This window comes from Xenopus laevis, chromosome 4L, assembly GCF_017654675.1.
Source record: "Xenopus laevis strain J_2021 chromosome 4L, Xenopus_laevis_v10.1, whole genome shotgun sequence".
NCBI lineage: Eukaryota > Metazoa > Chordata > Amphibia > Anura > Pipidae > Xenopus > Xenopus laevis.
This window is the reverse complement of record NC_054377.1, coordinates 116,861,549-116,876,794: the sequence shown is the minus strand read 5'-3', so window position 1 is coordinate 116,876,794 and position 15,246 is coordinate 116,861,549. Positions and strand designations below refer to the sequence as shown.

The 15,246-nt window shown below is 41.7% G+C and overlaps 1 protein-coding gene across 2 annotated transcripts; it reads right to left on the bottom strand.

Moving 5' to 3' along the window:
- Positions 1 to 360: 360 nt before the first annotated feature.
- On the bottom strand, positions 361 to 14,475 carry mgst3.L (microsomal glutathione S-transferase 3 L homeolog). 2 transcript variants are annotated; one of them, NM_001095248.1, is given in 6 exon segments: positions 361 to 669; positions 1,160 to 1,232; positions 3,349 to 3,406; positions 4,102 to 4,175; positions 8,118 to 8,241; positions 14,221 to 14,475. In NM_001095248.1, coding segments are annotated over 5 exon segments (444 nt in total). In that variant the 5' UTR covers positions 8,235 to 8,241; positions 14,221 to 14,475; the 3' UTR covers positions 361 to 547.
- Positions 14,476 to 15,246: the final 771 nt, after the last annotated feature.

The following is a 15,246-nucleotide window of genomic DNA, read 5'->3' as shown; positions in this document are numbered from 1 at the left end:
ACATTTATGGCCAGCTTCACTTGCCTGCCGTTATGGTGGGACATTGGCCCCATAACAAAACCCTTTTATCATCAAAACGGTTTCTCTGAGGTTGTAATGGTACTTATTTGTGTAGATTATTTAATCCCACTCCTGTTCATTTTTACTTTTGCCATTTAAATCACTGCCGGTGTGCTAAAAAACCCCACAAATGAAGACCAACTGCAAACTGCCTTACAACAGCATCATCTATATCAGAATAAACATCATTGTAAGGTAAACTATCCATGTCATTTTTAGATTTGAGCTCAGGCAGCACACACCTTCCTTGCAGACCACACACACAGCACTCCTCTTACCAAATAATATACACAAAAGGCATTTTTTTTTTCCAGTATACTTTAATTAGGAAATCATGTCCCCCCCACTCATAAATTATAGATGGATTATGCTTAGCCAGTTTTGTGGCCTGGGTTGCTGAGAATAAAGCAGGCATTCCCCTGGACTGGTTCTGCTTTATAAAGTGAAGAACATTAAGGTCCCATCTTGAGCACATCTTCTTGTTGGATCAGCACCAGGTCTTTGGGTTCAGTGTCCAGTTGAGTATTTTGAAGGCAGAGCAAACTGTAGCACCAAACAGACCAAGGAGGGCAACAGAACCGATGGCACCTCTCTGGCGCTTTTTTGGCTCTGTCAGGTAAGATCATTGTGTTAGGTGTACAGTCAGTTCTTTATTCATGGTAATTCCTATTGTTTGTCTTCTGCTCCGACACGCTGAGATGAATCACATGCGTCACGTCAGATGCACCTGAATCTAAAGTAAGTAATAGGAATGTCGGACATTGTTGCTGCGTGCATCCAACACGACACGACTGTCAAATACGAACGCTGCATGTTGCATCTTCATCCAACAGTTGTGTCTGATGCACGCATCGACAACGTCCGACATTCCTATTACTTGCCTTAGATTCAGGTGCATCCGACGTGACGCATGTGATTCGTCTCAGCGAGCCGGAACGGAAGGTATCAAACTTAATGTTTTTACAAATAACATTAAAAGCACTGACATTTATTAACAAATGTATATTGGAAATTTAGTTAGGATTATGTTTTCTTTTTAGGAAAATTTATTATGAGGTTGACTTGCCCTTTCAGTGTGAAATATACTTTTTATACTCACCACCAGTAGAATAGCCATGGGCATAGAGCTCTCTGCCAACTATCCAGGCCACACCCAGAGCACTAGTAGCTCGCTAGAAAGAGAACAGCACAGTCAGAAAGTTATTCGAATAGAACTGAAAAACACTGGGTTATTCATACATGGCACTTCACATAAGCATGCGTGTCTAGAAGTCGTACGTTCTCATGTATTCAGTTGTTAATGTAAACAGGTTTCTGCCCGTTCACAACTCTCTGGATATTGTTGTGAAGGAAAACAAAGGGTTAATCTGGAGTCGTACACAGAGACTGCCCAAAGAACCATCTGGCAGGGATAGCATGAGGAATTGAGAGTCCTTGGAAAGAAGCTTTTAAAGGAATTTTCAGTATAAAAATAAATAAAACACTTGGTCAAATAATAAATGTTTCTAATAAAGTTAGTTAGCCAACAATAATGTATAAAGGCTGGAGTGACTGGATGTGTAACATAATAGCCAGAACACTACTTCCTGCTTTGCAGCTCTCTTGGTTTCCACTGATTGGTTACCAGGCAGTATCCTATCAGTGACTTGAGGGGAGGCCACATGGGTCATAATTGTTGCTTTTGAATCTGAGCTGCATGCGAAGGATCTATTGCAAACTCACTGAACAGTTATGTCCCATGTGGCCCCCTTAAAGTCACTGACCGAGTTAGAGAGCTGAAAAGCAAAAAGTTGTGTTCGGTTATGTAATATTAGACATCCATTCAATCCAGCCTTTATACATTACATTTTTGGCTAACTATATTAGAAACATTTTTATTTTACAATAGAATTTTACCAGTTTTTATTTTCACAACGAACTGTTCCTTTAAGAACAAAGGATGCACTAAGCTTGGTATTGTATGGGGTGTAGCAAGAAAGTGTTTAGATAAGATAACCCGTAGTCATGGCCAAGTTTGTTGTGTGTGCTCTTCACTCTCTGGTGACTGAGCAGCCATGCTGATGGTTGCAAGTATGAAATAAACTCCCTGAAAGACACCTCCTCTTTTGGTCCTACTTTGATAAAGGTAAAATTGCCATGACAATGTGGTGTAGTTGAGCAGGATTCTCATGTGACGCAGAAGACCGAGCACAGCAAGGACATGGTCCTGATGGTTTAGAGTGTTGTGGAATGATAGATCTGCCTGGCTCACTGCACCATCCCAAGTACAAAGGGGACTGCCATTCAGGGAAATGGTAAATCCTCCATAGGGCAGAGAAGATTCGAGATTCTTGAGAATCACCTCTTATGGGTTACCCAGGAAAGTAACAAAACTGAGCTCTTGGGGGCTTGAGTCCCCCAGATGTGTCAGGATCAATACATGATTATTATGTTGAGGACAGTGTGTGCCAGTTTCATATGTGGGAATCTTCTTGGAGGTCCCACAAGTAAATTAAGGTAGATAGTGATCAGTTTGTTGGAAAACTGCAACCATTTTCCCTGTGTGTGATGAAAAGTTACACAATTTTAATTGTAATATTGGTGTGTAGGCAGCCATGTCAGGTCATTTTGCCTGGCCTTACGTTTTCAGAAAGAGTCAGCACTTTAGGATGGAACTGCTTTCTGGCAGGCTGTTTCTCCTACTCAATGTAACTGAATGTGTCGCAGTGGGACCTGGATTTTACTATTGAGTGTTGTTCTTAGATCTACCAGGCAGCTGTTATCTTGTGTTAGGGAGCTGTTATCTGGTTACCTTCCCATTGTTCTGTTGTTAGGCTGCTGGGGGGGGGTCATATCACTCCCAACTTGTAGTGCAGCAGTAAAGAGTGACTGAAGTTTATCAGAGCACAAGTCACATGACTGGGGGCAGCTTGGAAACAGAAAAATCGTTTTGCTTGTTTCAGAAACAGTGCAGAAGTATGCTGGGGCAGCACTATTAACTGATGCGTTTTGAAAAATTAAAAAATTTTCCCCATGAACCTATCCCCTTAAAGAATGCAGTTCGCCAAGCACTTGTGCTACGTTGGGTTTCAAAGTAGTACGTCATGTTCCTGGAAAAGTCTGGAACATATCAGTATCACTTTAATGGTTGGGTAGATTGCTTTTTGGAGAATTCTGCATGGATGAAAAGCAAATCAGATTTTTATGTTCTTAAGATGCTACTGACCCAAGACTTGGACTATTAAATTCAGACATGTGCCTAGCAGACAATACGCATGAAACACTGTATGGTAAAATAAGCTTACTTACCGGGTGAGTGAGTCCACCAACTGCTAAAAAGAACAGGAAGGATGGGTAGGATTCCAGGCTACAAGACAAGACACCGGTCATTAATCTAGCAATGGAAACGCTCTATCCAGGACTCAAATGTGGTGCACCAACTCAGGGTAAAGCTGGCCCTAAACGCAAAGATCTGATCGTACGAATCGAGGATTCATACGATTTTCGGACCGTGTGTGGAGAGTCCCGACATTTTCCTTCTGGCAGACATCGTCGTTTGGTCGATCGGACAGGTTAAAAGATTTCTGTCGGCTGCCGATAATATCTCTGCGTGTATTGCCGATCTTACGATTTTCAGTGGGAGACTGTCACCAGCTTTGGTCGGACATAACTTTCGTACGATTGCTGTCAGGGGCAGAACATCGGCTGATCTGTTCTTTTGTACTTTATTTGATCGGAATGGTTAGTGGCAGGTCGGGAGATGGGGAAGTCCGATGATTCGAAGGATCAGATCTTTGCGTCAATGGCCAGCTTTAGTGATTATATTCACTTGGGAGTATTAATTGGCACCTCACAGTGATGTTACATATCTCAGTTCTGTGACATGGATGAGAGCCTTCACATCATGCAATTCCATAGCTTTTAACATCCATACTGTAGCCCATTTATCAACCCGTAGGTGCCAATTCTCACATTTCTTTGTGTGAATCAGGAATTCAAGTATATCAAGTATTGCCCTATATCTGTTCATATATTAATTCTGGCACACAAATGTTAACTCACGTGTTCTGATGTGCCCTCTGAATGCAGTTAAAGATTTTGCCATTCTCTGGGTCATCACTGTACATTTTGGGATACTGCAGAAAAACAAACAGAATTAAAGATTATAAGCACAGAGTTGAGCCCTATTTTACCTGGCAGGACAAGGTCAGAATGCAACAGGCTGGTCTCTGTATACAGGTATGGGAATTGTTATCCAGAATGCTCAGATAATGGATCTTTCCATAATTTGGATCTTCATACCTTAAAGGGATACTGTCATGGGAAAAAATTTTTTTTCAAAATGAATCAGTTAATAGTGCTGCTCCAGCAGAATTCTGCACTGAAATCCATTTCTCAAAAGAGCAAACAGATTTTTTTATATTCAATTTTGAAATCTGACACGGGGCTAGACATTTTGTCAATTTCCCAGCTGCCCCTGGTCATGTGACTTGTGCCTGCACTTTAGAAGAGAAATGCTTTCTGGCTGGCTGCTGTTTTTCCTTCTCAATGTAACTGAATGTGTCTCAGTGAGACATGGGTTTTTACTATTGCGTGTTGTTCTTAGATCTACCAGGCAGCTGTTATCTTGTGTTAGGGAGCTGCTATCTGGTTCTTTTGTTTGGCTGCTGGGGGGGGAAACGGAGGGGGGTGATATCACTCCAACTTGCAGTACAGCAGTAAAGAGTGATTGAAGTTTATCAGAGCACAAGTCACATGACTTGGGGCAGCTGGGAAATTGACAAAATGTCTAGCCCCATGTCAAATTTCAAAATTGAATATAAAAAAATCTGTTTGCTCTTTTGAGAAATGGATTTCAGTGTAGAATTCTGCTGGAGCAGCACTATTAACTGATTCATTTTGAAAAAAATTTTTTTCCCATGACAGTATCCCTTTAAGTCTACCAGAATAAATCCAAAAAATATTGGGTAAATAATAGGGATGCACCGAATCCACTATTTTGGATTCGGCCGAACCTCTGAATCCTTTGCAAAAGATTCGGCCGAATACTGAACCAAATGCAAATTAGGGATGGGAAAAATTTTTTTACTTCCTTGTTTTGAGACAAAAGGTCATGCGATTTCCCTCCCCACCCCGAATTTGCATATGTAAATCAGGATTCGATTCGGCCAGGGAGAAGGATTCGGCCAAATCCGAATCCTGCTGAAAAAGGCTGAATCCCGAACCAAATCCTGGATTCGGTGCATCCCTTGTAAATAAACTCAACAGGCTGCTTTTGCTTCTAATGAGGATTTATGATATCTTAGTTTGGATCAAGTACAAGGTACGGTTTTATTATTACAGAGAAAAAGGAAATCGGTTTTATTTGGATAAAATGGAGTCTATGGGAGACGCCAATCCCGGTATGTAGAGCTTTCTGGATAATGGGTTTCTGCATAACGGATCCCATACCTATATTTATTTCCTAATCAAAAATTGATCACTCTTATTAGGGGGCAGGGTTACACACAAAGTCGGCCAATTGTTCATTTTAGCTGGTGGAAGGCAGTTTGGGGATATTGTTGTCCCAAAGAAGAGGCGATTAGTCGCCAGGCGACTAAATCTCTCCAAATCTGCCTGTGTGCCCCTGCCCTTATGGACAGATTTATTGAAGGTCAAATTTTGAATTTGTGATTTTTTTTTTACTCTAATAAATTCAAATATACTCAACTTGAATGGGAGGTTATTTATGAAAATGTCTAAAATTCGATCAAATAGGAACGATCTGAACATTTGTTTCATAGTAGAATCGAATACAAATGAAACTCTAATCTAAATTTTCCTCCGGAAAAAAACATGAATGTCGGGAAGGCTATTAACATATTCAAATAGTTCAAAGGACCTCTGCCATCGACTTAAATTGGGCAGGTTTTAGGTGGCAAATATTGGAATTAGAAACGGTTTCCCATGGTCGAGATGTGATAAATCTGACATTCAATTTGGGGGATTAAAATTTGAATGTGTGAATTTTGACACCAAAAAAAAAAATTGGAAAATTCCAATTTACTATTCGCCCCTTAGTAAATCTGCCCATAGTGTCTCAGGTGAGATTGGGGGAAACCTACTGTAGTAGCAAAACTACTACAGAAAAAATACGCACTCACACACAGAGAGTCTGGCAGGCGTGTAGGGCCAAATGCTGGGTAGCTTTCCTCTGTATTATTATTAACATGTATTTATATAGCGCCAACATATTGCGTAACACTGTGTACTTGTTCCCTCTGAGGCTGCCATACCTACAGCACTGGGCAGGGCAAACTTGCATTGATAATATAATACAACTATAATATCTTGCCAAACAAGTTCTTTCAATAAACTGTTCTTTGTATCAACAGCTTAATTAAGCCTCAGGCAGCATTCTGCTTTATTCACCTTAAAATAGATAAGTGGGAAACACAGGTTTGCTTAAAGGAGACGGACAGATAAAAACACTTGGAGTCCCAAATTGATAGGCACCTCCAAATGACTCTAGTTGCTTACATGTTATAGTGGGATCGCGCTCCACTTGTACACACCAGGCCCCGCCATTTTCTTTCTTCCGCCCTAGTTTCCCCTGCACAAACTTTATAGTTCCCCAGGCTGGTGCATTCTTTGGAAAAGGGGAGCTCCAGTCTGTTGTAACTCGAAGCAACTAGAACCACAGGGGATTCCCAACAACTATGTTCCCCCAGTCATTTTACCTTTACTTCTCCTTTAACCAATTGATATTTATATTATATAGCACTATCATGTGACATTAGAAAATAATCAAAGATAAAAGTAAAACATCACTACTACCAGTAATTTATATGGGTACATTTTAGAAACAGATCAGTTGGTACCTAAATCAGACATGGGAAACAGCCACTAGAGTTAAAAAAAAAAATAAATAAATAAATAAGGAAGTGGTTCTCACCTTCCAACACTTTTTTCAGTTCACTCGGTTTCAGATTGTTCACTAGAAATAAAGACTTTTTCCAATTACTTTCTATTTTCTATGTGTGACCATTTTTCTAATATTGAAGTGTAAGTCTTATTTTTCATCTTTCTAAAGCAGCTCTGGGAACAGGGGGGGGGTCGCCGACCCTGTACACTTTTCTAAATTGAAACATTTGATTGATACATTTCTTGTGTTTGTCCCTGCTGAGCAGAATCTCTGAGTTTCATTACAGGCAGTTGTTAGAATTGATACAATAATTGCTAATGCCCTAGAAAAGCTGCTGAGAAATGTATCAACTAAATGTTGCAGAATCTGCTCCTGAATTACTGAGCTGCCAGACTCAACCACCACAGACAGGAACCTTCAAATTTAAATTTTGCAAAAACTGTAAAAAATGGAAAGCAATTGGAAAAAGTCTTTATTTCTGGTGAACAATCTGAAAACAACTCAGTTGAAAAAGTATTTGGAAGGTGAACAACCCCATTAAAGAGGTGATCAGACGCACTAGAGGATAATGTACAATGAAAAGTTATTATATAGTGAATAAAGTACCCCCTCTTGTAAAATATAAGGATATTATAAGTTACCGAGGAGTTTCATGACCATATAAAAACACGAGGCCGAAGGCCGAGTGTTTTTATACAGGTCATGGAACTCCGAGGTAACTTAAAATATCCTCATATTTTACAACTGGGGGTACTTTATTAATTATAATACACACATTTTAGTGAGTCATGTGACAGAAATTACATCACTACTCACCGTTTATAACTGATGACATCACTACTCACCGTTTATAAGGATATAATTTACAGGATATTCATGGCTTTTGTGTATTATAATGGAATAGCAAACTCCAGATAGAAATAGAATCATAAACTCAAAAAAGAAAATTGACAAATTAAATAAAACATAGCTTTAATCAAGTCAGGTAAATTGTATATCCTTATATCTGAAATACTTTTTATTGCCCTGTTTCGACAGATTGCCTCTGTGTGTTGAACTACAACTTATTAGTCTTGGAAGTTGTGCAACAAAAGGGCTGCAGATCAATGAATATAATGTGAAAATCCATGGATTATGGAAGTGAATATTAAGGATTCATTGGTTTGATACTCACCTCTACGTTGTACTGTTTGCGAGCCTTGGACACATTAATGGCTAAGTGGGTGACCATTACGAAGCTGGCAGCGCCGGTCAGGACCACATACCCGTATTCTTTAGATAGGACAACCATCTTTATTCTGCCAAGAAAAGGTTACAGAAACTAAGAATAAAGGCCCCAGCTCCATTCAATGATAATATTACACATTAACCCAAATGAATAGATCCAAATAAGGGGAGTGCTGTGGTTGGAGGAAACAATATTTTTCCAAAAAAAAAATATCCCCCCCCAGGTAAATGCTGCCCTTACTGGGAGTAAGCTCCTAGTGCGACGTCCATTCTGGAACACAAGCATGTAAGTATTCATGGGGCATCACACATAATGAGCAATCTGGGAGTGACAGACATGATCATCTCCATCAGGAGCTCTTTCCAGGTGCAGATGGTACAGCATTGACGGGGGGCAATTCTTTTGAAAAATCACAATGTTTCTCCCAACAAAAGAGCGGGTCCTACTAGCCCACCCCCAATAGGTGCCCTTTAACGTGAACTTTTGGTATGTGAAGACGTCAAAATTTGCAGTTGGGTCTTAATTATTAGCTGCAGGACACGCACACATTGAGTGCTAGTGATATGGTACCCTAGCAACTAACCCTAGAAGCAATTATATGCAATATAAAAAAAACAAATGAAAATACAGATCACACAAAAAAATGCTGCAATTTTGAGCAATATGTACAGTTAGGTCCATAAATATTTGAACAGAGAACTTTTTTTTTCTAATTTTGGTTCTGTACATTACCACAATGACTTTTAAATGAAACAACTCAGATGCAGTTGAACTTCAGACTTTCAGGTTTAATTCAGGGGGATGAACAAAAAGATTGCATAAAAATGTGAGGAACTGAAGCCTTTTTTTTTTTTTTTTTTTTTTTTTAACAGAAATCGCTTTATTTCAGTGGCTCAAAAGTAATTGGACAATTGACTCAAAGGCTATTTCATGGGCAGGTGGGGGCAATTCCTTCATTATGTCATTATCAATGAAGCAGATAAAGGCCCTGGAGTTGATTTGAGGGGGGGGGGGTGCTTGTATGGGGAACATGTGGTCAAAGGATCTCTCCATGCAGGTGAAACAAGCCATCCTTAAGAGAAATTGCTACAATATTAGGAGTGGCAAAATCTACAGTTTGGTACATCCTGAGAAAGAAAGAAATCACTGGTGAACTCCGCAACGCAAAAAGACCTGGACGTCCACGGAAGACAACAGTGGTGGATGATCACAGAATAATTTCCATGGTGAAGAGAAACCCCTTCACAACACTCTCCAAGAGGTAGGTGTATCCATATCCAAGTCTACCATAAAGAGAAGACTGCATGAAAGTAAATACAGAGGGTGCACTGCAAGGTACAAGCCACTCATAAGCAACAAGAATAGAAAGGCTAGATTGGACTTTGCTAAAAAAAAAATCTAAAAAAGCCAGCACATTTCTGGAAAAAAAATTCTTTGGACAGATGAAACCAAATCAACCTCTACCAGAATGATGGCAAGAAAAAAGTATGGAGAAGACATGGAACAGCTCATGAGCCAAAGCATACATCATCATCTATAAAACATGGTGGTGGCAGTGTGATGGCGTGTGCATGCAGTTCAACTGCATCTGAGTTGTTTCATTTAAAATTCATTGTAGTAATGTACAGAACCAAAATTAGAAAAAAAGTCTGTCCAAATATTTATGGACCTAACTGTAGATCAAGTACATTAGAGGACATAATAGACAAATAGCAGGGGACCTTTTTACCCATAATGAGGATCACCGTACCAGAGCCCAACCCTTTAGACTAGAAGAAAAGAACTTTCATTTGAAGCAACGTAGGGGGTTCTTCACAGTCAGGACAGTGAGGTTGTGGAATGCACTGCCGGGTGATGTTGTGATGGCTGATTCAGTTAATGCCTGTAAGGGTAGGACTCCACAAGCAATTTTGTCGTGATCCGAAGCGCTGCGACAAAAATAAGGTAACAGATAGAATGGTGAGCATTGAACCAACGCGATCCGACGGTCGGATGCAGTCACTGCGTCTGCATCCGACAGTCGCATCAACGCTGCGACACCATGCGACAATTCTCTTACCTTATTTTTGTCGCATCGCGTCGGATCGCGACAAAAATCGCTCGTGGAGTCCTACCCTAAGAATGGCTTGGATGATTTCTTGGATAGACCTCATATCAAAGGCTATTGTGATACTAAACTCTATAGTTAGTATAGGATATGGGTATGTATAATTTATGTGAAAATATGGAGGGGTGTGTGTATGGATGCTGGGTTTTTATTTGGAGGGGTTGAACTTGATGGACATGGTCTTATTTCAAGCTGATTTAACTATGTAACTATGTGCATACGACTAAACAGAACCTGGTACTCGACGGCCAATACAGCTGACTTTGAATGGAGGGGGATATCTAGTCTTTTGTCTTGTTCTGTCTCACAGAATGAGAAACCAATCAAGTGACTGGCAGCCTATTTATAGTGACATATGTAAATGTTATATTAAAAAAATTAAGTACCTGAACAGCCTTTTACACATTTCCATATGCATAGCAGTTCAAGTAAATATCCCTAGTGTCACTTTATAAAGGGAAAGTATTTGTGACTTTGTGTGAAGGTCACAACGTGCCTGCTTATTGAAGTTGGTCTAGCCAGTTTCCATAGGCCTGCGTCTGGTACCTCCCTAAGTTCAGGCCCTCCCTACCAGACACACCTCTCTACCATTATTCAAACATTAACCACATATCCAAGTCAAATGCAGCACTGGTGTTGGTGAGTGACAGATCCCAGATGGTGGTGCAATGCCTGGACACACTGCACTTTGCACCATCTAGATTTATATTTACACAAACAACGTTTTACAACCTATGTTTTAGTTTTGCTTTATTCAGTGGCGTGTACAGTTAATTCACCAGGCAAAAGGCTCTATTTACTCTGTGTTATCCCCTAAATAGAACACCAGACAACCAAAAATGTATCTTTGTGCCTTCAACTGCCACTCACTTCAGTAGTGTAATGGCCATGCACTGACTGCCACTTCCAGTCTCTCCCTGATCACATGGCTTATAACACCACCTAACCAAATTGTTAGGCACCCCTCAGTGATTGGAGTCATTTACTTCCTACCCTGTACTGGAAAATGCACCAGCCCAGGGTACTTTTCATCTAAGCACCACTTCATCATATTGTTCTAGAGTTCCTGGCATCCCCTACACCCATTCCCCCAAATCCTACTGTAAGGCTGCATGAAATGCAGAGTGAAAAGAGGCATTTCTGGTCTGCAAACAATAAATGTAAAAAAAGCTAAAACAAGTCACACTGAAATATTTAACATCCATGAATTAGTTGGGAAGGAATCTTGTCTTCTACATTTTTTCTTTATTTTATTAATTATAAAAAAATAAATAAAATATATGTCTTGTGCCTACCCTAACTAAACTCAACCCGGGCCACACTTTACATACTCAGGCCTGACACACCAGTCAGTGGGGATGCTGCGAGCCCAACTATATAAACAAGCGAGGCCCAACTAGTGGTGTTGAGACACAGTAGAGGTCAGGGAGCAGTTGGGCTGGTGGCAAATCCTGCCTGCATCCATGTGATACGCAAATCTTTACTATAGCGTCCCTCTAGATCCTTTATGGTAGGTCTGTGTTCCAAATATGTGGTGTCCTAATGGTCCTTGCCCAGTAGAACAATAACACATGGGTAGCCAATCACAGCTCTGCCAGCACACAGAATGGAGAGCACAGATTAAAACAAAGTTCCTGGATCAGTGCAAACCCCCAGTTAATAGTTTCTATCTGTAAGTGACCCCAGAACTCAAAATCAAATCAAATTGCTGGAATTCCCGCATGTAGAATAAAAGCAATGGCATAATGTGAATAGAGGGCGAGGGTCAATAGACATCTTGTTTAACAATAATAAATAGGGCTTGTGTTGAACATACGGTTTGCCTATTATTTTAATCACAATAAATTCTATGTTTTATGTCATTTAATCAGCTAAATAGAGCAACCAGGGAGACTGAAGCTACTCTTACTTCATCCTTTATTATGACTGTTTTGTTTTGTTGGCAGGAGTCCATTAAGCAGGGGGATTAGCTGTGCACAAATTCTCTACCTAGACAGAAACGCCCATGTGGAAGGGCCCTAATGTAAAAGAACAGGGGCATAACTAGAGATCCATCTAGCAGCTCTCCTCAGTCACCACTCCATACATACAGACTATTTAGGAGTGCTGCTTTTATTCTCTCCACTACTTTTTTCTCAATGGTACACATGGGGCTTCCTTGTATCTTGGGGTCTAAATGAAAGCACTACAGATTGAGCCATATAACTGTGTGAAACAGAAAGGACTAGGGTGCCACTTGCACTTGTGCCAAGATTGGGTGTGAGCCCTGAGTATGATTCACGCTCAGCACAAACTAATCTGCCTCTCATTCGTAAGACAGACAGTTGGTCAGGGATCAAGAAAAAAAAATAAAAAATAGTTCTGCAAATGGATTTGTTTTTTGTTTTTCAACAAAATACTGTCTGAGCTTTCCCATCCACAATCCATTATACTGAACAGGTAACAGGAGCTCAAAGTGCAGAGTCACGGTTACTTTCACAATTCCACACGCACACAGTTTGTTCCCCACCCCTCCATGGTACTGAATATATAATCTGTCATAGGAGAGACGGGGCAAGAAAAAGCGTAAAGCTGGCCATAGACGCAAAGATCCGATCGTTCGAATCAGCGTACGATCGGACTTACCCATCTCCCGACCTGCCACTAACCATTCCGATCAAATAAAGTAGAAAATAACAGATCAGCCGATGTTCTGCCCCTGACAGCAATCGTACGAAAGTTATGTCTGACAAAGCTGGTGACAGTCTCCCACTGAAAATCGTATGATCGGCAATACATGCAGAGATATTACCCGCAGCCGACAGAAATCTTTTAACCTGTCTGATCGTCCAAACGACGATCTCTGCCGGACGAAAAATATCGGGACTCTCCACACACGGTGTGCAACTGCTTTAAAGGACAGGTAACATCAACATATATTTCCTCTTGTACTCAGACATGTAAAGCTGGCCATAGATGCAAAGATCCGATCGTACGAACCATCGTACGATCGGACTTTCCCATCTCCCGACCCACCACTAACCATTCAGATCAAAGTCTTACCAGTCAGATTAGTTAAAGAACAGATCAGCAATGTTCTGCCCCTGACAGCAATCGTACGATATCTATGTCCAACCAAAGCTAGTGTCAGTCTCCCACTGAAGATCGTACGATCGGCAATACATGCAGAGATATTATCGGCAGCCGACAGAAATTTTCTAACCTGTCCGATCGACCAAACGACCGATCTCCACCGGACGAAAAATGTCGGGACTCTCCACACACGGTTCGAAAATCGTACGAATCCTCGATTCGTACGATCAGATCTTTGCGTCTATGGCCAGCTTTAGTCAACACATCACCCCTCTCCCCCAAGCTGGCCATGGCTAGTACATATCTATTATATGGTTGTTATTCAATGGCAGCGCTCATGGGCAGCTCTGTAGGAAGGCACGTGCCAGTGGCACAGGTAGGAGTATAAAGATGGCGGCTGTATGGGTGCATAGAAGAACAGCTGACAGACACAAGGTTCTGTAGCTGCACATACATAGTGATATGCAACAACATGCTGCTATTATGTGGGTTAGACAGGGGAGATACTGGGCTCAGCTCAATGCCACAGATTGATCTAAATCACAGTTTCCCCCCCCCAAGTTAGTGCGAAACCCCCACTCCTATTACTTTCACACCCCTCCCCTCGACCTTGAGTTGAGCGCGCCCGTAATCAGCAGCAACAGCAGCAGGTAGAAGCAGCAGGTGAGCGCTTGCAGCAGCCGCTATACAGGCGCACGTATCCAGCGCTCAACGCTGTGGCGTCTCGAAGCTCTTTGACTTTATCCACCAAGGTCACTCATGAAATTCAGCCTGTGCGAATAGAAGTGCAGCCGCCCAGTGTACTCAGCCCGGCTGCACTACATACATAGCGGCTCCTCACGGACTTATAATAACCAAACAACCCCTTACCTGTGTTCCTCCGCCTCACCGCGTGCTGCAGTTATGCCCAGGGGAAGCGAGCAGTGCCGGCCAGCAGGAGATATAGACACTGACAGCTCCTCCCACACTCACTTTATTGTACTATTCCTGGCGGAACTATTCCTCTGCCTTCCTGCTCTTCTCTATTTCTCCACAAAGCGATCCGCGCTAGTACTGCTCTGATAGACAACAGGAGGCTGCGACCGGGAGGGAATAAAAAGGCCCTTATTATTCCCTCACGGTCCGTTTCACTACAACTCCCAGCATCCCTGATGGCAGTAATCGTTGCTAAGCAACTGCTGGGTGCGATTTTCTGCCCCTAATTCCATTTCTGTGTTGCACTCTTCACATTGTACCTTTCTGATATCAGTGAATATGAAGTTCTTCCTATCCGCAATGTCGTGTGTGTATAACTACTCGGATTTAGACACAAGTTTAAAGAACACTTTGCTACTTGGGCATAGCAACACCTGGGAATGTTTTTTTCGTCTGCCTCTGAGTTACATAGCAGGTAGTGGGGTGCAGGAAAAGCTCATGCAGGTTAAGGAGAGGTTGGTTTCTGCAGGACAGACTGATAAAAAAACAGGCACGCATATCCCCAAAACTCAGATTCTCAGCCTTTGACCTCTTCGAAGGTCATTTTATTATCCTTTCCCCTTGAAGGCTTTCAGACATTGGATAAAGGGTCCCCTAGCCTTGTGGCAAAAGGGTCTGAAGACCCTTGCCTCCCGCAGGCCTTTTAGGGTTGGCACCTTTTGGAGAAAAGCTTACCGGCCAGGGTAGGGGGCGGGTCCACGAGGTGGAGGATTGTGATGTCACAGGGGCCCGGGTTGTGATGTCACATGTGCAGGGTTATGATGACAAGGGGCAGACCTGAGTCGTGGAGCGTGGAATTGTTTAGTATTGTAGCCTCTAAAGGGAAGAAAGGGGTGGGCTGGTGGGGGTGCATTGGAGGCAGGCCGGGAGCAGTTTGATTGGTGATCGAAAATTTACCGGCAGCAACAATGCCGTTAATTT

Excerpts from the sequence above, each read along its gene's own strand:
- mgst3.L (XM_018256883.2), bottom strand. The coding sequence starts at position 8,234 with ATGGTTGTCCTATCTAAAGAATACGGGTATGTGGTCCTGACCGGCGCT. Across the intron at positions 4,176-8,117 it reads GCAAACAGTACAACGTAGAG|TATCCCAAAATGTACAGTGA; the intron begins GTGAGTATCAAA and ends GTTTTTCTGCAG. Across the intron at positions 670-1,159 it reads CCATGGCTATTCTACTGGTG|AGCCAAAAAAGCGCCAGAGA; the intron begins GTGAGTATAAAA and ends CTTACCTGACAG.